Source organism: Anomaloglossus baeobatrachus, chromosome 9 (genome assembly GCF_048569485.1).
Source record: "Anomaloglossus baeobatrachus isolate aAnoBae1 chromosome 9, aAnoBae1.hap1, whole genome shotgun sequence".
Lineage (NCBI taxonomy): Eukaryota > Metazoa > Chordata > Amphibia > Anura > Aromobatidae > Anomaloglossus > Anomaloglossus baeobatrachus.
The window spans coordinates 203,508,662-203,527,499 of NC_134361.1; the positions used below are offsets into that span (position 1 = coordinate 203,508,662).

An 18,838-nucleotide genomic window follows, 5' to 3' on the forward strand; every position below is an offset into this window, starting at 1 on the left:
TGCTATAAACTGTGAATGGAGCCACGTGTCCATTCACACAAGGAACTTTGGGACTTTCGTCATAATCGCCCAGGGACCCCATCAAAAGAGTGAGATCTTACGATATTAGGCAAGAAAGGTGCAGAGAAGCCATTTTGCTTTGGGTGGCTACATTTGAGACCTCTTTTTTTGGGGGAAGAGGGGGAACATTTTATCTTTGCTACATTGCTCCTTTTTTTCTGTGTATGCAACTGCCCAAATGGCTGCCAGACATTACCTAGGTCTGCAAGGGTAAAATTGTTTGAATAGTAAGAGGTGATTTTTATATATCGTATAAGACGCACCCCAAATTTAGAGAAAAAATAAAGGGGTCTGTCTTATAATTTGGTGGTGTCTTATGTGACGCCCTGGAACTCAGGGGTCACAGGTCATTACACTCACCACCTACACCCCCACACTAGAAAGGTACCACCAGTCAACCACAAAGACCTACCTGATTGCCTCCCTCAGAGTCAGACAGACACACCAGGCGGGCAGAGTCAGGTGGAAAGACACGCCCCCGAGGAGTCTGCTGGCCTGAGGCAGGAACAACACAGACAGTCCAGTTCAGTACAGTGGAGTGGAGAGTAGTAGAGTACAGTTCTGCTTGGGGCCTGGGCTGGAGCCTAGGACCCCAGATCAGTCAGGCAGGCAGACGGCAGTGGCCGCCTGCAGGAGACCGGGAATACGACCGGTGGAACCGTGAGGGACCGGGACAGGGTAGTGGCCCGCCGGAACCGAACCGGGGAGCTAACAGGATACCGGAGCACCAGGCAGGGTACTCAGACCCCGAACTAGGCTATACGCCACCACCATAGTCGAATTAACTGATTGCGGTCTGGACCTCAGGGGTTCATTCCCACCAAAGTCCCGATTGAAGGCAACAGCCCAACCCGTCCGAATAGTAGCCACCGCCAGAGGCCAGAGATCCAAGGGCCAGCGTCTGCGGGCAAAAGGGGCTCCTACGACACATACACGCCGGGGAGCGGACTACCAGTGCCCAGGCACAGTGGTCACACTACAAACACAGGTGCAGGAGAAAGGCGGACATTGCCAACCCGACTAGGAAGCTGCAGCCGGCTGCGGGCCCCGTCCATCCCTCCGTTTGGTTTACCAGTGACTCTGTGTGGTTTAATCGTGAGTACACCAGTGCCATCCGGCACCGCACTGCGCCGCACCGCAACCCTGCGCCCTGCACCCCGGCCCTCGCACAACCGGGCACCGGGACCAACATCCCCTACCCACGGAGGGGTCAACACCTAGCTGCGCCACTACACCGCTCCCGGGAGTCCTCGTACCTTCACTGCAGCAGTGGTGTCCACCAGCACCACAACCCGTGGGTGGCGTCACGAACAATCATCCCAAAACCAAACACCCGCATTCCCCCGCACGTAGCGCCAAACCCCCTTGCAGAGCGACGTGACCCCCGGGTCCGTGAGAGGCTCGAGCCACCGCCGGCAGTGCGAGCACGGATCTGAACGGCTCGGCGGTCGCAGCCGAGGCTGTGGGGCGGTACATTTACCGGGGGCGGCAGCGTTGGTGGAGCAGGTCACAGGAGGCAGGAGTGGTGCTGGAGTTGGGCGATGCTGTGGGCGGTGCAGTGGGAGTCCCAGATGTTTGCTGCGGGTGCTGTGAGGCAGAAGACATCCAGAAACTGCCGGCGGTCCAGGCGCACGGAATTGGCACGTGTGCAGATTGAGCTATTGGCTCAATGACAAGCCGAGATCTCATTTATGTACGCATCACCTCTGGGCGCCAATTTCCTTAAGTCCACTGCTGGGAAGTCAATGCGCATGCACAGATGAGATCTTGAGCCGAGAGCTCCATCTGCGCTTGCACCGCCTAAAGGCGCCATTATTTGACACCTGCACAGCTGACATTTTCAGGATGGCCCTTGCATCACCATCCGCAGCAAGCACTAGCACAGTGCCTGCAGCACAGGGCCCGCAGCCGCAGCATTGCCCCTGCCTCTTGCGACCCCTCTCCACCACCTCCCGGTAAGCTACATTAGGATTATAAGATGCACCCCTCATTTTACTCTCAAATTTTGGGGAGGAAACATCCGTTTTATAATCCAAAAAATATGGTACTTTTGATTGCTGAACTCTGTCAAAATATAGAAAAAAATCCATACCAACAGTTTTTTTTCACAATGTTAGCTGTGCTACTACACAATGGCAGCAAGTATTCTTCAGCGCCTGTAGGGCATTCTGTACACTTGAAGGAAAGCTAGGAGAATTTAGACTGTTTACTCAAGAAGCTTAACTATGAGGATAATGGATGGTCAATATATGGTGATCTGAATGTTCTCTCTTTGCTCCTTGAGCAAGGAGGATACATGTAGTTCCCATGCTTTTGATATGAATGGGACAACCGGGGTAGGACTCATCACTGGAGCCAAAAAGGTTGGCCAACGAGAACATCTGTGCAACCTGGACTCAAGAACCTAGTTGCGGAAAGTTTAGTTGATCCCAGTAAAGTTCTCCTGCCACCATTCCACATTAAGCTTGGACTGATGAAGCAGGTTGTGAAAGGTCTACCGAAAGAAGGACAGACTTAAGTACTTGTGAATCAAGTTTCGGGGACTGCCTGCAGAAAATTGAAGGAAGGCAATATTGTGGGTCCCGATATTCGGAAACTCATGGACGACAACGTGTTTGAAACAAAAATTAAAGCTGTTGAGAAAAGGGCTTGAGATTCTTTCAAAGAAGTTGTGAAGACATTTCTAGGTATCAACAAAGATCCAAAATTTAAGTCCATGGTCCAATGTTTCGAAACCTTGGGTTGTCTGATGAATTGGAAGTTATATTTTTAACATTCCCATTTGGACGACTTTCCTTAAAACCATGGTGCTGTTAGCGAATAACAAGGAAAAAGATTTCATAAGGATGTCAAGGAGATGGAATAAGGATACCAAGGTAGATGGAAGGAGAACATGACGGTGGACCACTGCTGGATGCTTCATAATGAAGATCCACAGCCTTCTAGAAGAGACAAGGTAATATTTTGCATACTTGTGATTTAAAGAGGACGTGTCAAATAGGCAGTTTTTCATCTTATTATTTTCACGCTGCTGTAGCGCCAGTGTCCCTGCAGAGACGCCGATTTACTCACGGCCCTGGCCGGGTCGCGTCCTCCCCCCACACTCCCCCGGCTGGTGCCGCTTTCCTCTCCCGGGGCCTGTGCATGCGACCCAGGTCTCCTGGGAGTGTGCTTTGGGCACGCGCGCACTGGCCCTCCTCTTAACGGGCCAGTGCGCCATTTCCCGAAACTGTGTATTTAAGGCACCCTCCCATTAGGGGAGGTGCCTGCGCAATGATCTTAGCTAGTTAGTATACCAGTCTGCTGCTAGTTAGTTGTCAGGTTCCCATGCTCCTGTCCCATTATACTGTGTGCATCGCCCTGTACCTGCCTTCCCATACCTATCTGTCCCTGCCGTACCCATCATATCTGTCCTTTCCCACCTTCCTGTCTGCCTCTGTACATGCCTGTATCTACCTGCACCTGTGTCTATACCTGAGTCCGTCTCCTGTCCTGAAGGTCATCTGCCACGGGAGTGGTATCTAGCATCCGCCGTGGGGTAGTCGCTTAATTAAGCCCCTCCTACTAAAGGGTAAGAACGGGTCCCCCCTGTGGTTTAGTGAGTCCACTAACTCCTCTAGCTGCCTCTACACTGGCCACAAGCATTACACCTGCTCTCTTGAGTATTTTTTTTTCTTTTTTTGTAAAGCCAGAGATGTTTTTTTATTGATTGCTAGTTTTTATGGTCTTTTAAAAGGGAGTGTGACCAACAGGGTATTTATGCAGATCAGCCTAAAGACACGCCCACGAGGAACCGCTAAACATTAACACTACATTAAAAAGGCCCATATCTCAGGAAGCATATGGCGGATTTGAAAAAAATAAAAAATAATATTCAGAAGAGCAAAACTTGAACACTTTTGAGCTGGTGACAGGTCTTTTTTTAAATAATAGAGATAAGATAAGTGTGCATATATCTGCGATTAAAGTGCATAATAACTAGGGATGATCGAATACCTCAAATATTCGGCTTCGCGAATATCCGACAAATAGGTCGCCGCTATGCGAATATTCGATGCGCAATGTAATTCTATGGGATGCCCGAATAGTTCCGAATAGTTGTTATTTGGGTTTCCCATAGACTTATAATGCACATCGAATATTCTAGAATAGTTGAACTGTGGCGACCTATTCGGCAAATATTCGCGAAGCCGAATATTTGAGGTATTCGATCATCCCTAATAATAACCTTTGGAGGTTAAGGCATATCATGATTCCTTTAAGAGATTCAGGACCGCTGATATCCCCCCCCTCCTATCATTTAAAGTTACACTCACACACTAGACGACTCACTTACAGACACACTCACACTTGTGTTATACAAGAGCCAGAGGGAGTTCACAGCCAAGTCCTAAGTGCCTGGAATGAAGAAGAAGGCAGCACCCGGGGTCCTCAGAGTTAATTACCATTCCCTGTGTCTTTGTTTCCTTTTGTACATATTTTCCATCTGCTTTGGAGCCTATAAATACTCAGTGCTTCACATTTCTCTGGCACGTTGTAGCCGGCTTGTTATAATACACATTGTTTATCCAGCAAACATTGTGCAACCCATCGGTAGAGATTAAATAACTAAGAAAGGATGGGAGAATGATGTAAAAAAAAATGTTATTTTTAGCAATTTTCATACAGATTGGAATACGGCAACATAACGAGGATGAACCCTGTCCAAAAAAATGAATTATTGTCTGTAAGCTCCGGAGTAAAACGAGCGTCAGGAAAATGAATGCGAAACGCGACGGTTGATGTCGGCATTCGTATTGTTAGCCGATTGTGATTTATGATGTTTTATGCCCCGGCGGCTTTTTTCAGAAAACTTTGAAATGTAGATTTCTCACTTTAAAGTAACTTTTTAGAAAAAAGGATTTGCTTAACCCCCAGAACGCATACCTGAGGCCTCGCAGGCCTGCTAGGTCACGTGTTTTCTATGGTAGATTTCTATGGTTGCGCGTTCTAGGGTTAAATGGCAACTACCTAAGACATATCGCCAGATTTCAGGATATCACCAGCTGTAAGTTAGTCATTGGAGGTTTTTCAGATTAGGGGCACAACGAGGCACAAAACAAGTACAATAATCATGAACAATATAAAACTCAGACTGGTACAGGAGAAGAGAGGACCCTGCCCACGAGGGTTGACCATCTACAGGGGATGGGAGGGGATACAGTAGGTGAGGGTAGAGCTTGGTCATGTAGCGGTGTAGAGGAACAAATATGATGGGTGAGGATATGGTAGGTGAGGGTGGAGCTGGTTGTGCAGTGGTAGAGAAGAAGGAGAAGGATGGGTGAGGATACAGTAGGTTAGGGCAGCGCTGGTCGTGTAGCAGTATAGAGGAAAAAGGGGAATGGGTGAGGGTGCAGTAGGTGAGAGTAGGGCTGGTCGTGCAGCGGTTCAGAGGAATGAGAAGGATGGGTGAGGATATGGATGGTGAGGTTGAGCTGGTTGTGTAGTGATATAGAGGAACAAGGGGATAGGTGAAAATACAGTAGCTGATGGTAGAGCTGATCATGCAGTGGTATAGAGGAATGAGGGGGATGGATGAGGGTATCGAAGTTGAGGGTAGGACTTATCGTACAGAGGTATAGAGGAACGAAAGAGATGGGTGAGGATACCGTAGGTGAGGGTAGAGCAGGTCGTGTAGTGGTATGGAGGAACAAGAGAGATGGGTGAGGAATGGATATAGTGGGTGAGGGTAGAGTTGATCGTGTAGCGGTATAGAGGAGCGAGAGAGATGGGTGAGGATACAGTAGTTGAGGGTAGAGCTGGTTGTGTATCGGTATAGAGGAACGAGTGGAATGGGTGAGGATATGGTAGGTGGGGGTAGAGCTGCTCGTGTAGTGGAATTAGGGGGATGGGTGAGGATACGGTAGGTGAGGGCAGCCATGCAGCGGTATAGATGAAGAAAGGGGATGGGTGAAGGTACAGTAGGTGAGAGTAAAGCTGGTCATATAGCGGTATAGTGGACTGAAGTATACTGCAGGTTGTAGGCTTGTCAGAAGAGGTAGGACTTCAGGTTGTTTTTGAAGGTTTCCACAGTAGGGGAGAGTCTGATATGTTGGGGTAGAGAGCTCCAGAGTATGGGGGAGGCATGGGATAAATCTTGTATGCGATTGTGGGAAGAGGAGCTATAAGGAGAAAAGGGAATGAGATCTTGTGTGGATCGGAGGCTGCGTGCAGGCAAGTACCTGGAGACTAGGTCACAGATGCAAGGAGACAGGTTGTGGAAGGCGTTGTATGTCATGGATATGGATTTGGACTAGAGTCTTTGGGTAATGGGAAGCCAAGCCAGTGAAGAGATTGGCAGAGAGGAGAGGTCAGGGAATAGCGAGGAGACAGATTAATTAGTTGGGCAGCAAATTGTAGGATATATTGTAGAGGTGTGAGAGTGTTAGAATGGAAGTCAGAGAGCAAGAGGTTGCAGTAGTCAAGGTGGGAGATGATGAGGGCATGTACTTGTGTTTGTGTGGAATCTTGGTTAAGCAGTGTTCGGATCCGAGAAATATTTTTGAGTTGAAGTCGGCAGGAGGTAGAAATTGATTGGATGTGGCACTTGAAGGAGAGAGCATAGACAAGGGTTACTCTGAGGCAGCGAGCACCCAGGACTGGGGAGAGTGAGCAGCCATTTACTATGATGGATACGTCTGTTGGTGGGATTGAGTGAGACAGGGGTATCTGGCTTCTGGAACCATCATTACTCTAAACAGCAAGGGGTCCCAAAGCCCCCTGTGTGCATGGAATTGTGTGACTAGACGTGTGACTAGACCACTACTATAGACAGTGAATAGAGCTGCTATGCTCACTACTGCTCGATTCACATAGGGATCTTTGGGACCCCTATTTTTGTGATTGGTGGGGTTCACAGGGATGTATCATATATCTTGTGGATAGGGTATGTATGTTTTTATGGAATAACCCTTTTAAACTGCATCTGTCACCAGATTTCACAATACTAACTTCATCCATTATTGAACAGACCTCTTAAGGCCCTGTCACACACAGAGATATATATTTGGCAGATCTGTGGTTGCAGTGAAATCATGGACATATTGGTCCATTTGTACACAGCCACAAACCTGGCACTGATTGTCCACAATTTCACTGCCACATATCTGCCACAGATCTGCCACAGATCTACCACAGATCTGCCACAGATTTATCTCTGTGTGTGACAGGGCCTTTAGGCCTGATGAGCCTGATGTACTTTGTTTGAAAAGCTATTTCAGAATGGTTGTAAAATCCTCCACCTAGACTGATTGACAGCTCCTCAATATCGCTCCTCCCCAGTGTTGCTGAATCTTCACCCATGTAGCTTTATTGACAGCTGCTGACAGTCGCTCCTCCCTGCTGCTGCTGAAATCTCACACTGCTCTGTACAAGCTGTAGCTTTCACTCAGGCTTGACTGGCATAGACTGATTGACAGCTTCCCAACATCACTCCTCCCCAATGCTGCTGAATCTTCACCCACCTAGCCTTATTGACAGCTGCTCACAGTCCTTCCTCCCCGCTGCTGCTGAAATCTCACACTGATCAATACAAGCTGTAGCTTTCACTCAGGCTCAACTGGCAGAGACTGATTGGCAGCTCCTCAATATCGCTCCTCCCCGATGCTGCTGAATCTTCACCCGCCAAGCCTTACTGACAGCTGCTCACAGTCCCTCCTCCCTGCTGCTGCTGAAATCTCATACTGCTCAATACAAGCTGTAGCTTTCACTCAGGCTCAACTGGCAGAGACTGATTGGCAGTTCCTCAATATCTTTCCTACCCGACGCTACTGGATTTTCACCCACCTAGCCTAATTGACAGGTGCTCACAGTCCCTCCTCCCTGCTGCTGCTCAAATCTCACACTGCTCAGTACAAGCTGTAGCTCTCACTCAGGCTCGACTGGCAGAGACTGATTAGCAGCTCCTCAATATCACTCCTACCCGACGTTACTGGATTTTCACCCACCTAGCCTTACTGACAGCTACTCACAGTCCCTCCTCCCTGCTGTGGCTGAAATCTCACACTGCTCAGTACAAGCTGTAGCTCTCACTCAGGCTCGACTGGCAGAGACTGATTAGCAGCTCCTCAATATCACTCCTACCCGACGTTACTGGATTTTCACCCACCTAGCCTTACTGACAGCTACTCACAATCCCTCCTCCCTGCTGTGGCTGAAATCTCACACTGCTCAGTAGAAGCTGTAGCACTCAGGCTCGACTGACAGAGACTGAATTCACGTGGACTTATGAGAGCTAATAAAATGGTCATTATCATATTAGAATTAGGCATTCCAATGCAGATTTTCAAAATAAGTACACCAGCCTCATCAAGTCTAAGAGATCTTTTAATAATGTATGCAGTCTATATTGTGAAATCTGGCGACAGGTTCGCTGTAAGGGTGTGACAAAGTCGTTTGATGCCTAGGGCAAAGATTAAAATCATTAAATCCTTCCTAATTAAGGCAAAGACAATTATATGTATCCTTTAACCCAGTGGTGCCTGTATGAAGCCGACTATTCCACATACGCCAAGTAGTGGCATATATCAGACATAGGATGCAATGTAAAAAGCATGCTGATCTTATATTAATTATTATAATTATATAATTATAATAATTATAATTAGCATGCTAATCTTATATTAATTAATAAATACTTAATAATTAATAATAATTAATAATTATATATTAATAATTATATATTATAATAATTAATTAATATTAATTAATCACCTGCCAGCAGAACCGAACCCATGTCGCTTCCCCCTCTTTTTTGGGGGGGTCTCTTTAGTTACTTCCTATTTTAAGTATGTTTATTCACTGCTCTACACTGTTATCAATGGAAACAGTCAACAAGTTTGTCCATAAATACTCCCCTAATAGCTTAGATAAGCTTCTATGGAGGAGGTTATTTTTCCTTTTATCTCCCTGGTATGAAAGCTACACCTCCTAGAATGGAGAAAATGCAAAGAATGTTGGTAGATTTCAGCTCTGAAGCTTACAGAATTGTGAATGCAGCTCTGAATAGATGATAATAACGTAGGATCAGTACAAGATAAATATTCAATAATGAAAAAAAGTAATTCCACTTATTTTATGCAGTTTAATTATACATAAATAGTGAGTTCCAAGTCTCCAAAGTTGTATTCCTTCGATCAATGAACCCTGGGCTTCCTTTTCTTTTTGTATTTCTTCAACCCACCAGAAAAAAAAAAAATATATATATATATATATATATATATATATATATATATTTTTTTTTTTTTTTTTTTTTTTTTTTCTGAGCACATCGTACATTATTATAATGTCTGATCCACAGCTGCCACCTAGTGTCTCCATCCAATATACATCCAGTCACCTCGGAGTATTCTCATGGCCGAAAATCTAGTATCTGAATATAAGGGGAGCACATTATAATGATAATTTGCTAGTAAGACAACTCATTTTATTATGTCCATGTATATATGGGAAAAACGTGCCGCCCCTGCAGTGGATCGAACCGCTCGGATCCGGGGGTGGTGATTGCTCGTGGCTCGAGGGTCTCCGGACCCGGGGGCTTAGGAGCCACACTCAAATGTAAAAAGGGGGTATTTACACCACCTGTGGTGTGTGGTAATTGGGAGTACCGCCGCTGCCGTTGGGAGTACCTGGGGTGATGGAGTGGGGCAGCTAGGTGACGTTGCCCTCCACGGGTTGGGGTAGGCCCCGGGACTCTGGATGGTGATGTGGGAACACAGTACAGGGGCCAGTCGAGTACTCACTTAGCAATGAAGCAGACACTGACAACCGGGTAAACCAAGTCTTTCACTGCCGTTGCCTCTCGAGGGGAGCTCGTCCGGGTCCCGTCCCCTGCAACACTGCCTGGTGGTCCGTAACCTGCCTCCTGGCACAAAAGTTTAGATTGTCCGTTATGGCCCGGTAGCTTGGAGCTGTCCGGGCCCCGCTCCCCACTAAGGCTAAGTGAAGGAGCCTGCTCTCAGGAGCTCACGCTTGGGATTTCAGTGGGCCGCTTGCTAGGAAAGCCCTATCCCCCTCGTTGCACTAGTGCCCCCGATCTCTGAGCTGGTAGGAACAGTTCATAAAGGCCCTGTCCTCCGCAGGTTAATTGCCGGGTCACCTGAAGCTTCTCCCCGACCTAGGGTCCGTGTACCCCGACGTGTCTTCGGTCCCAGACCGGTGATAGGACCAGACTGCCGACCGTCCTCCTCTACGGGTTCAAGGCACCTAGCTTAAATCCCCTGCGACTGGGAGTCCGACTCCTCTAGGTCCAGACCACCGTCTGCGACCTAGTTTACTTCTCCCCTGGGAGCTCCAACTCCCAGCTTCCTCAGAGCTCCTCACGCCTCGAGGGCTACCACTCAACTAACTTGACACCTCCCACCTCCCTGTCTGACCCCTAGGTGGGCGGCCCTATTCCTGTTTAAGCAGCCCACTGGTGTGCCTGACAGGTGTGGTGCAAAGTGTATCTAGGATTTGGGAATGCTGATGGAGGCAGTACTGCAGGACAGAGACCCAGAACCATGGGGGGTTGAATACTGCACGGGGAGGGCAGTTTGTGCAGTACCCTGTGACGACCTGAATAGTCCCGGGACGTCACAAAAAATATACAAACTCGGTGTACACGGTTATATTTCCAGCATTGCATGTGGAGGTGCTGTGCAGAGCTCCATGCAGCAAACCCTAATAGAAAAAGATCTGGCATTATTATTATACAAATAAACAGGCAGATCCATCCCTCAAGATGTATAAAAGTCATGTAAAAGGGGCGCCCCTGAGACCTCAGTCACCACAGGGTACTGCAGGTCATTTAAGCTGCAGTATTCATCTTGGGTAAGGAGGGGGTTAATCTCCGATGTTTCCACAGTTACACTTTTATACAAATTAGGAGACTTCTCACTAAGTTAAGTGAACACAACCTAAAATGTATAAAAGTTACATGAACACAGCCTGAAATGTATAAAGTTACATGAACACAGCCTAAAATGTACATGTGAACACAAGCTACAATGTAAAAAGGTCAGGTGAACACAGCCTAAAATTTCTAACAGTCTAGTGAACACAACCTAAAATGTATAAAAGTCATGTGAACAAAACCTAAAATGTATAAAAGTCATGTGAACACAGCTTACAATGTATAAAAGTCAAGTGAACAAAACCTAAAATGTATAAAAGTTACATGAACACAGCCAAAAATGTGTAAAGTTATGTGAACACAGCCTAAAATGGATAAAAGTCAGGTGAACACAACCTAAAATATCTACAAGTCTAGTAAACGCTGCCTAAAATGTATAAAACTCATGTGAACACAGCCTAAAATGTCTAAAAGTCATGTGAACACAGCGTAAAATGTACAGTATATAAGTACTGTCAGCAGGTCATTCTTCAGGATAGCTAGTGATGCTTGGGGAAACAATGTATTTTTTTTCTACTTAAATGCATTTATGTAGTGCAAAAAAATTACTTTTGCAATTCGATTTCATGAAAAATTTTGCACCGTTTGGCTTTTACAGGCTTTGTTTTGTTGCAAATTCAACTTCCTCATAGAGTGCAACAGGGGGCTATAGAAGGCAAGCGGTGCAAAATGTATAATTAAACCAAATTGTAAAAATGATTTTTAGCTCAAACCACATGCACTTATGGAAAAAAATGATACCAAACCCTTTTTTTTTTTTAATGCTGCAGCTTTAAATTATTAGGAAAAAGATTAAAAAAAACTAAAAATATTTGTTGCAGTTTTTGCTTAGTTTTGGTGCATTATTCCAGCCAGTGGCAACTTATAAAAAAACGTAAAATGGTTCATATTTGGATGTTTTTTATGCCATTTTTTGCTGCGGCTTTACATTTTAACGAAAAAGATTAAAAGAATAAATAAATATGTATAAATAAATATATATACATATTTGTTGAACAGTTTCTGCTTAGTTTTGGTGCATTATTCTAGCCAGTTGCATCTTATAAAAAAGCAAAAAAATGCACCATATTTTAATGTTTTTTGTGCCATTTTTTTTTCCTGCAGCTTTAAATTATAAGGAAAAAGATTTAAAAAAAATAAATAAATAGATATAAAAAAGATAGATAAATAGAATTTATATATATATATATATATATATATATATATATATATATATATATACATATATATATATATACATATATATATATATATACACATTTTTTTTGTGTTTCTATAAAACTTCTTCATTGTGTAACAAGGACCCACGTGAGAATTAAAATCCGCTTAAAATTCATAATTTGATATATATATATATATATATATATATATATACTGTATATATATAAAATAGTGGTAATATATATATATGTGATATATATAAATATGTATATATAATATTGAGTCAGATATATATAATATTGAGAGATATATATATAGTATTTATATATATATATATATATATATATATATATACACAGTACTGTATATATATATAAATATATATATATAATATTAATATATATATATATATATATATATATATATATATATATATATATATATATATATATATATAATAATATCGCTATATACCGTATATATAGATATATACTGTATATATAATATATCTATCTTTCTATACATATATAATAAGATATGTATATATATATATATATATAAAAATAAGTGATATATATAAATATTTATATAATATTGAGACACATATATATATAATATTGATATATATAGTATATATCAATATTATTAGTACTGTATATATATAAATATTTATATATAATATCAATATATATATCTTTATATATATATATATATTTATACATATATACAAATAATATTGATATATACTTTGTATATAATATACATATATATATCTATATGTACATATATAATATTAAGATATGTGTGTGTGTGTGTATATATATATATATATATATATATATATATATATATAATATATATATATATAAATATTGAGATATATAGATAATATTGAGATATATACATATATAATATTGATAACTATATATATATATATATATATATATATATGCTGTTTATATAATTTATGTAAAAATGAGATTTTAAAAAATAATTTTTTTTTTTACATTTATGGTACTGTCAGACAAAGAGTTCATTCTTACAAAGGTTACGAAAACATGTAAAAAAAAAGGCCATTTTCTTCTGTCATTCATAAAGTGTCACAGGAAGGGAAGCAATAGATACAGACACGTCCCACGGTGGCTTCATTTCCTGTAAAGACGGAGCTCAGACAAGAGAAACCAACGATAATATTTGTTTAAAAAAAAGGTACTTGAGAAATAGGAGTACCGGTCGTAATGGAAAACCGATCTTTGGTGGGGGAGGGGAATTTCCATTGAAAGTCATTTTTTTTTAGATTTCTTCGTAGTCTGAAGACAGGTGGCAATATCCACAGTGGATGGGTAAGTTTTAAAGCCATGCTGTAATTAAAATATAGATGTACTAACTGTTTCGAGGGATGATTGAAATAAACTATTGCCGTTAGTGGAGTCGGTGCAATAAAAAATGTGGGGGGTATTGATGCGTCTAATATTGCCCTATTTGATTGGTAATGGGTTGCAATACCAGACACAACCTCAAAGGCAAAGGTGGCGCAGTTTCTAAGAAAAAAAGATAAGCCCAGGAGACCCATCCTAGACATCTCCTATTACTGATCCCTCTTTCTCTCTATGCAGGTACAGTTGTAGAATTAGTGGAGGGGGGGTGTATTGCGACCCCCCAGTCTAGTTCAGTGACAATATACCCCCAGTTTAGTGGGGGTGTATTACCACTCCCCAATCTAAAAAGGTAATAACAGTTGCATTATCCCTTCATTAGCAGTTGATTCAAGACCCCGATGCCTAGCTCCCAAGACAAGACCGTGCAGACCTCATCTCCAGAGAGCGATGGGAAAGAAAAGGAGCAGAACGATCAATGGAGTCGCAGGAATGCTTCACAGCTTCCTCAAGTAATGTCTGTTAGTAACAAAACGTGTGATTGATACAATAATTCTCAGTACTAATAAACATATGTTATATTAGCAGCCCCTTCAGAGTCCTTATATCATGGTAAGCCCCCCAGCTTCCTCCTACCTGCGAGCTCTGCTTCATGAAAACAAACAAGCAGTGGTGATCCATCCGGTAAGTGGCACTTCACGTTCCAAAATATCAAGTAAAGAAGTAAGAAAAAAAGTAGCATTTTGTGTATTACTTGTAAGACTTTGTACACCCTGAGGAAGCCAGATTAGTGGCGAAACATGCTTTGGGGTTTTAATAGGTTTTATCCTTCACGTTCCAAAATATCAAGTAAAGAAGTAAGAAAAAAATATAGCATTCCGTGTATAACTTATAAGACTTTGTACCCCCTGAGGAAGCCAGATTAGTGGCGAAACATGCTTTGGGGTTTTAATAGGTTTTATGCTTCACGTTCCAAAATATCAAGTAAAGAAGTAAGGAAAAACTGTAACATTCTGTGTATTACTTGTAAGACTCTGTTCTCCCTGAGGAAGCCAGAGTAGGTGCGAAACATGCTTTGGGGTTTTAATAGGTTTTATGCTTCACATTCCAAAATATCAAGTAAAGAAGTAAGAAGAAAATGTAGCATTCCGTGTATTACTTTTAAGACTTTGTACCCCCTGAGGAAGCCAGAGTAGAGGCGAAACATGCTTTGGGTTTGAATAGGTTTTATGCTTCATGTTCCAAAATATCAAATAAAGAAGTAAGGAAAAAAATGTAGCATTCCGTGTCTTACTTGTAAGACTCTGCAACCCCTGAGGAAGCCAGAGTAGCGGTGAACAATGCTTTGGGGTTTGAATAGGTTTTATGCTTCACGTTCTAAAATATCAAGTTAAAAATTCAGGAAAAAATGCAGCATTCCGTGTGTTACTTGTAAGGCTATGTACCCCCTGAGGAAGCCAGAGTAGTGGTGAAACATGCTTTGGGGTTTTAATAGGTTTTATGCTTCACATTCCAAAAACTCAAGTAAAGAAGTCAGGAAAAAATGTAGCATTCTGTATATTACTTTTAAGACTTTGTACCCCCTGAGGAAGCCAGAGTAGCGGCAAAACATGCTTTGGGGTTTTAATAAGTTTTAAGTTTCATGTAACAAAATATCAAGTAAAGAAGTCAAGAAAAATGTAGCATCCTGTGTATTACTTATAGGACTCGGTACCCCCTGAATAAGCCAGAGTAGGGGCGAAACATGCGTTGGAGTTTTAATAGGTTTTATGCTTCACGTTTCAAAATATCAAATAAAGAAGTAAAGAAAAAATGTAGCATTCCGTGTATTACTTGTAAGACTGTACCCCCTGAGGAAGCCAGAGTAGGTGCGAAACATGCTTTGGGGTTTTAATAGGTTTTATGCTTCACTTACCAAAATATCAAGTAAAGAAAATAAATTGCTACAAAACAGGTATCATTTTTATTGTTGTACTAGGACCTATACCGCTGTACTACTAGTTTCATAAGTAAAGTCATCCTCGAAGGATCCCTTTAAGGGTGGCCTACTACATAGATATGTTTATTTTAATCAGCAATCCTGTACTTTAGAGCTCCAAAAAATGAAAGTTCCTATAGGATAATCCAGTTTCATGGGCGTACCGCACCTTTAAAGATCAACAGCAATTAAAACATCAAATAAACATAAAATAATAAAAGTATTTTCCCAACTTAAAAGGAAATGATTAAGACAAATGGAGAATTGGGTGGTAGGCTCCTTAGGATAATTATAGGATTGACTCATAATTTGCTTGTCTTAATTCCTGGAAAGAGATGATGATGGAGTCTCTTACTTCAAAGTCTTGGTTCTGTCGCTAATTATGAGCCAGAGAGACCAGAAAACACTGGAAGGCTCCTGATATCGGCCATATATGTTATGCGTGTGCGCAAATGGGATAGGATTGTTGGGTGGTACGCGCATTTGCCATAGTGGTATACTGTTTTGCCATAATTTCTCAATCGGTCCCTGTATAATGTGCATGTGCTTTTACGCTAATTATTCGTAAAGAGTCATCTAGGTGGTGCAATTCAGGGGAAGAGTCATAAAGTTCAATGCCTGCTCCGGCGCATGAGCAGTGGCCTTATTCGTGCACCGCGCATGTGCTGGATGCCACCATAGCTGATTTAGGATGACATATTCCAGCACTGGCTTATGAAGCCAGGAAGCGCCCATGTTTGCCGTAGCGGTATACTGCTTGGCTATCATTTTTCAAATGGTCACTGTATAATGTGCATGCGCTATAGGCTAATTAATCGTCAAGAGTCATCTAGGCGGTGCAATTCAGACAAAGTGTCATGAAATGTAATGCCTGCTCCGGCGCATGCGCAGTGGCCTTATTTGTGCACCGCGCATGCGCTGGATGCCACCATAGATGATTTAGGATGACATATTCCAGTCCCTGGCCTATAAAGTCAGGAAGCATCCGCATTTGCCGTAGAAGTATACTGCTTATCCATAATTTCTCCACTAGATAACTGTGCATGCGTTATAGGCTAATTAGTCCTCAAGAGTCATCTGGGCGGTGCAGTTCAGAGGAAGAGTCATGAAGTTCAATGCCTGCTCCGGCGCATGCGCAGTAGCCTTATTTGTGCACCACACATGCACTTGATGCCACCAAATTCAAGCCCCTGGCCTATAAAGCCAGGAGGCGCCGACATTTGCCGTAGCGGTATACTACTTCGCCATCATTTCTCAACCGGTCCATGTATAATATGCATGTGCTATAGGCTAATTAATCCTCAAGAGTCATCTGGGCAGAGCAGTTCAGAGGAAGAGTCATGAAATTTAATGCCTGCTCCGGCGCATGCGCAGTGGCCTTATTTGTGCACCGCGCATGCACTTGATGCCACCATAGCTGATTTAGGATGACATATTCCAGCCTCTGGCCTATAAAGCCAGGAGGCGCCCACATTTGCCATTGAGGTTATTTACTTCGCCATCATTTCTCAACCGGTCCCTGTTTAATGTGCATGTGCTATAGGCTAATTAATCCTCAAGTGTCATCTGGGTGGAGCAATTCAGAAGAATAGTCATGAAATTTAACGTCTGCTCCGGCGCATGCGCAGTGGCCTAATTTCTACACTGGATGCCACCATAGTTGATTTAGAATGACATATTCCAGCCTGTGGCCTATAAAGCCAGGAGGAGAGAGGGACTGCATGACTCTTCTACCAAACTGTAATTAAGTGCTGAATGTTAGAATAAAGCGCTTGACTTTTTCCGTCAGTCTTATAGACAATGAATGGAGCGGAAAACTGCTCCATCCAAGACATGCTTCTCTATCCCCTTTTTTGGGCTTCCAGGGGCCTCTTCTCAGGATTGCTTTTTGTCCATGGTGTTTGACCCTAAGGGAGGACATATCATTGGTGCAACCGGGCCCAATAGGTAAGAGGGCCCATTTACACATCCAAAGTAGGTGGAATTGTGTTATGGCACTGTAAAGGGCCTGTATATTTATTGTTCTTGCACAGGGGCCCTCTTCTGTCTGTGTCCTCCAGTGTTTGACCCCCAGCAATATCTAGAATAGTGTATGCCTTATTTTGGGAATTAGGCTAAGGCCACACGATCGTACATGAGTGCATCGGATGCGATAGCTAATTCCCACTGTGCTGCGAGTGTAAGCGAGTGTCATGCCGCTGTGATCCGATTCTGCGATCGGATCACAGCTGCGGACGAGAAGGAAGGATTAACCTCCCTATCTTCTCCATTGCCAGCTGATGCGATTATCGCACTGCACTCCAGTGACATCCGAGTGCAGTGCGATGTGTCACTCGCACCCATAGACTTGTATGAGCACGAGTGAATACGGATCTGATTACATCCGCAGCATGCTGTGACTGTTTTCACGGTCTGATTAGGGCTGATAAAATAATCGCAGACGGAAACTAACCCATAGAGTTACATAGGTCCGAGTGGAATGCAATTTTTTAATCATATTTCACTCGTTCTGTATGTCCTAGCCCCAAAAAATACATATTAGGTGACAGTCAGGACTGTCAATATCTCATATAAATAAGAAAGCCGCGGAGACACCATCACGTGTTTCTCAACGCTGGCAGGAAACTAGCCAGGTCTTTCACCGGGAAGGAACAACCACGGGAAGGGCAGTCTCCAGTCAAGGAGACCACCTATACCAAACATGGTATCCATCCACAGACAGCCGTTTCGGGGTATTTGCCCCTCATCAGTGTTGAGTAGGAATCTGGCTAGTGGGGGCAATGCCTAGTAAAAGACTACTTAAGCAAGCATTGTTGACCTTAGGGAGATCAACATATCCACTGCGGAGACACCATCACGTGTTTCTCAACGCAGTGATTCTAGAGCATTGCCCCCTGGGAAGTATGCAAATAAGAAAGCCGCGGAGACACCATCACGTGTTTCTCAACGCTGGCAGGAAACTAGCCAGGTCTTTCACCGGGAAGGAACAACCACGGGAAGGGCAGTCTCCAGTCAAGGAGACCACCTATACCAAACATGGTATCCATCCACAGACAGCCGTTTCGGGGTATTTGCCCCTCATCAGTGTGGAGTAGGAATCTGGCTAGTGGGGGCAATGCCTAGTAAAAGACTACTTAAGCAAGCATTGTTGACCTTAGGGAGATCAACATATCCACTGCGGAGACACCATCACGTGTTTCTCAACGCAGTGATTCTAGAGCATTGCCCCCTGGGAAGTATGCAAATAAGAAAGCCGCGGAGACACCATCACGTGTTTCTCAACGCTGGCAGGAAACTAGCCAGGTCTTTCACCGGGAAGGAACAACCACGGGA

General features: G+C 43.3%; 1 protein-coding gene across 1 annotated transcript in view; it reads left to right on the top strand.

Moving 5' to 3' along the window:
- Positions 1–18,838, top strand: part of FOXP3 (forkhead box P3) — an 84,766-nt gene that overhangs the window by 19,696 nt on the left and 46,232 nt on the right. The window contains exons 2-3 of the mRNA XM_075324281.1: positions 13,910–14,039; positions 14,116–14,211. Of these exons, the coding sequence (XP_075180396.1) occupies positions 13,929–14,039; positions 14,116–14,211 (207 nt within the window). The 5' untranslated portion in view covers positions 13,910–13,928. The remainder of the gene's footprint in view (positions 1–13,909; positions 14,040–14,115; positions 14,212–18,838) is intronic.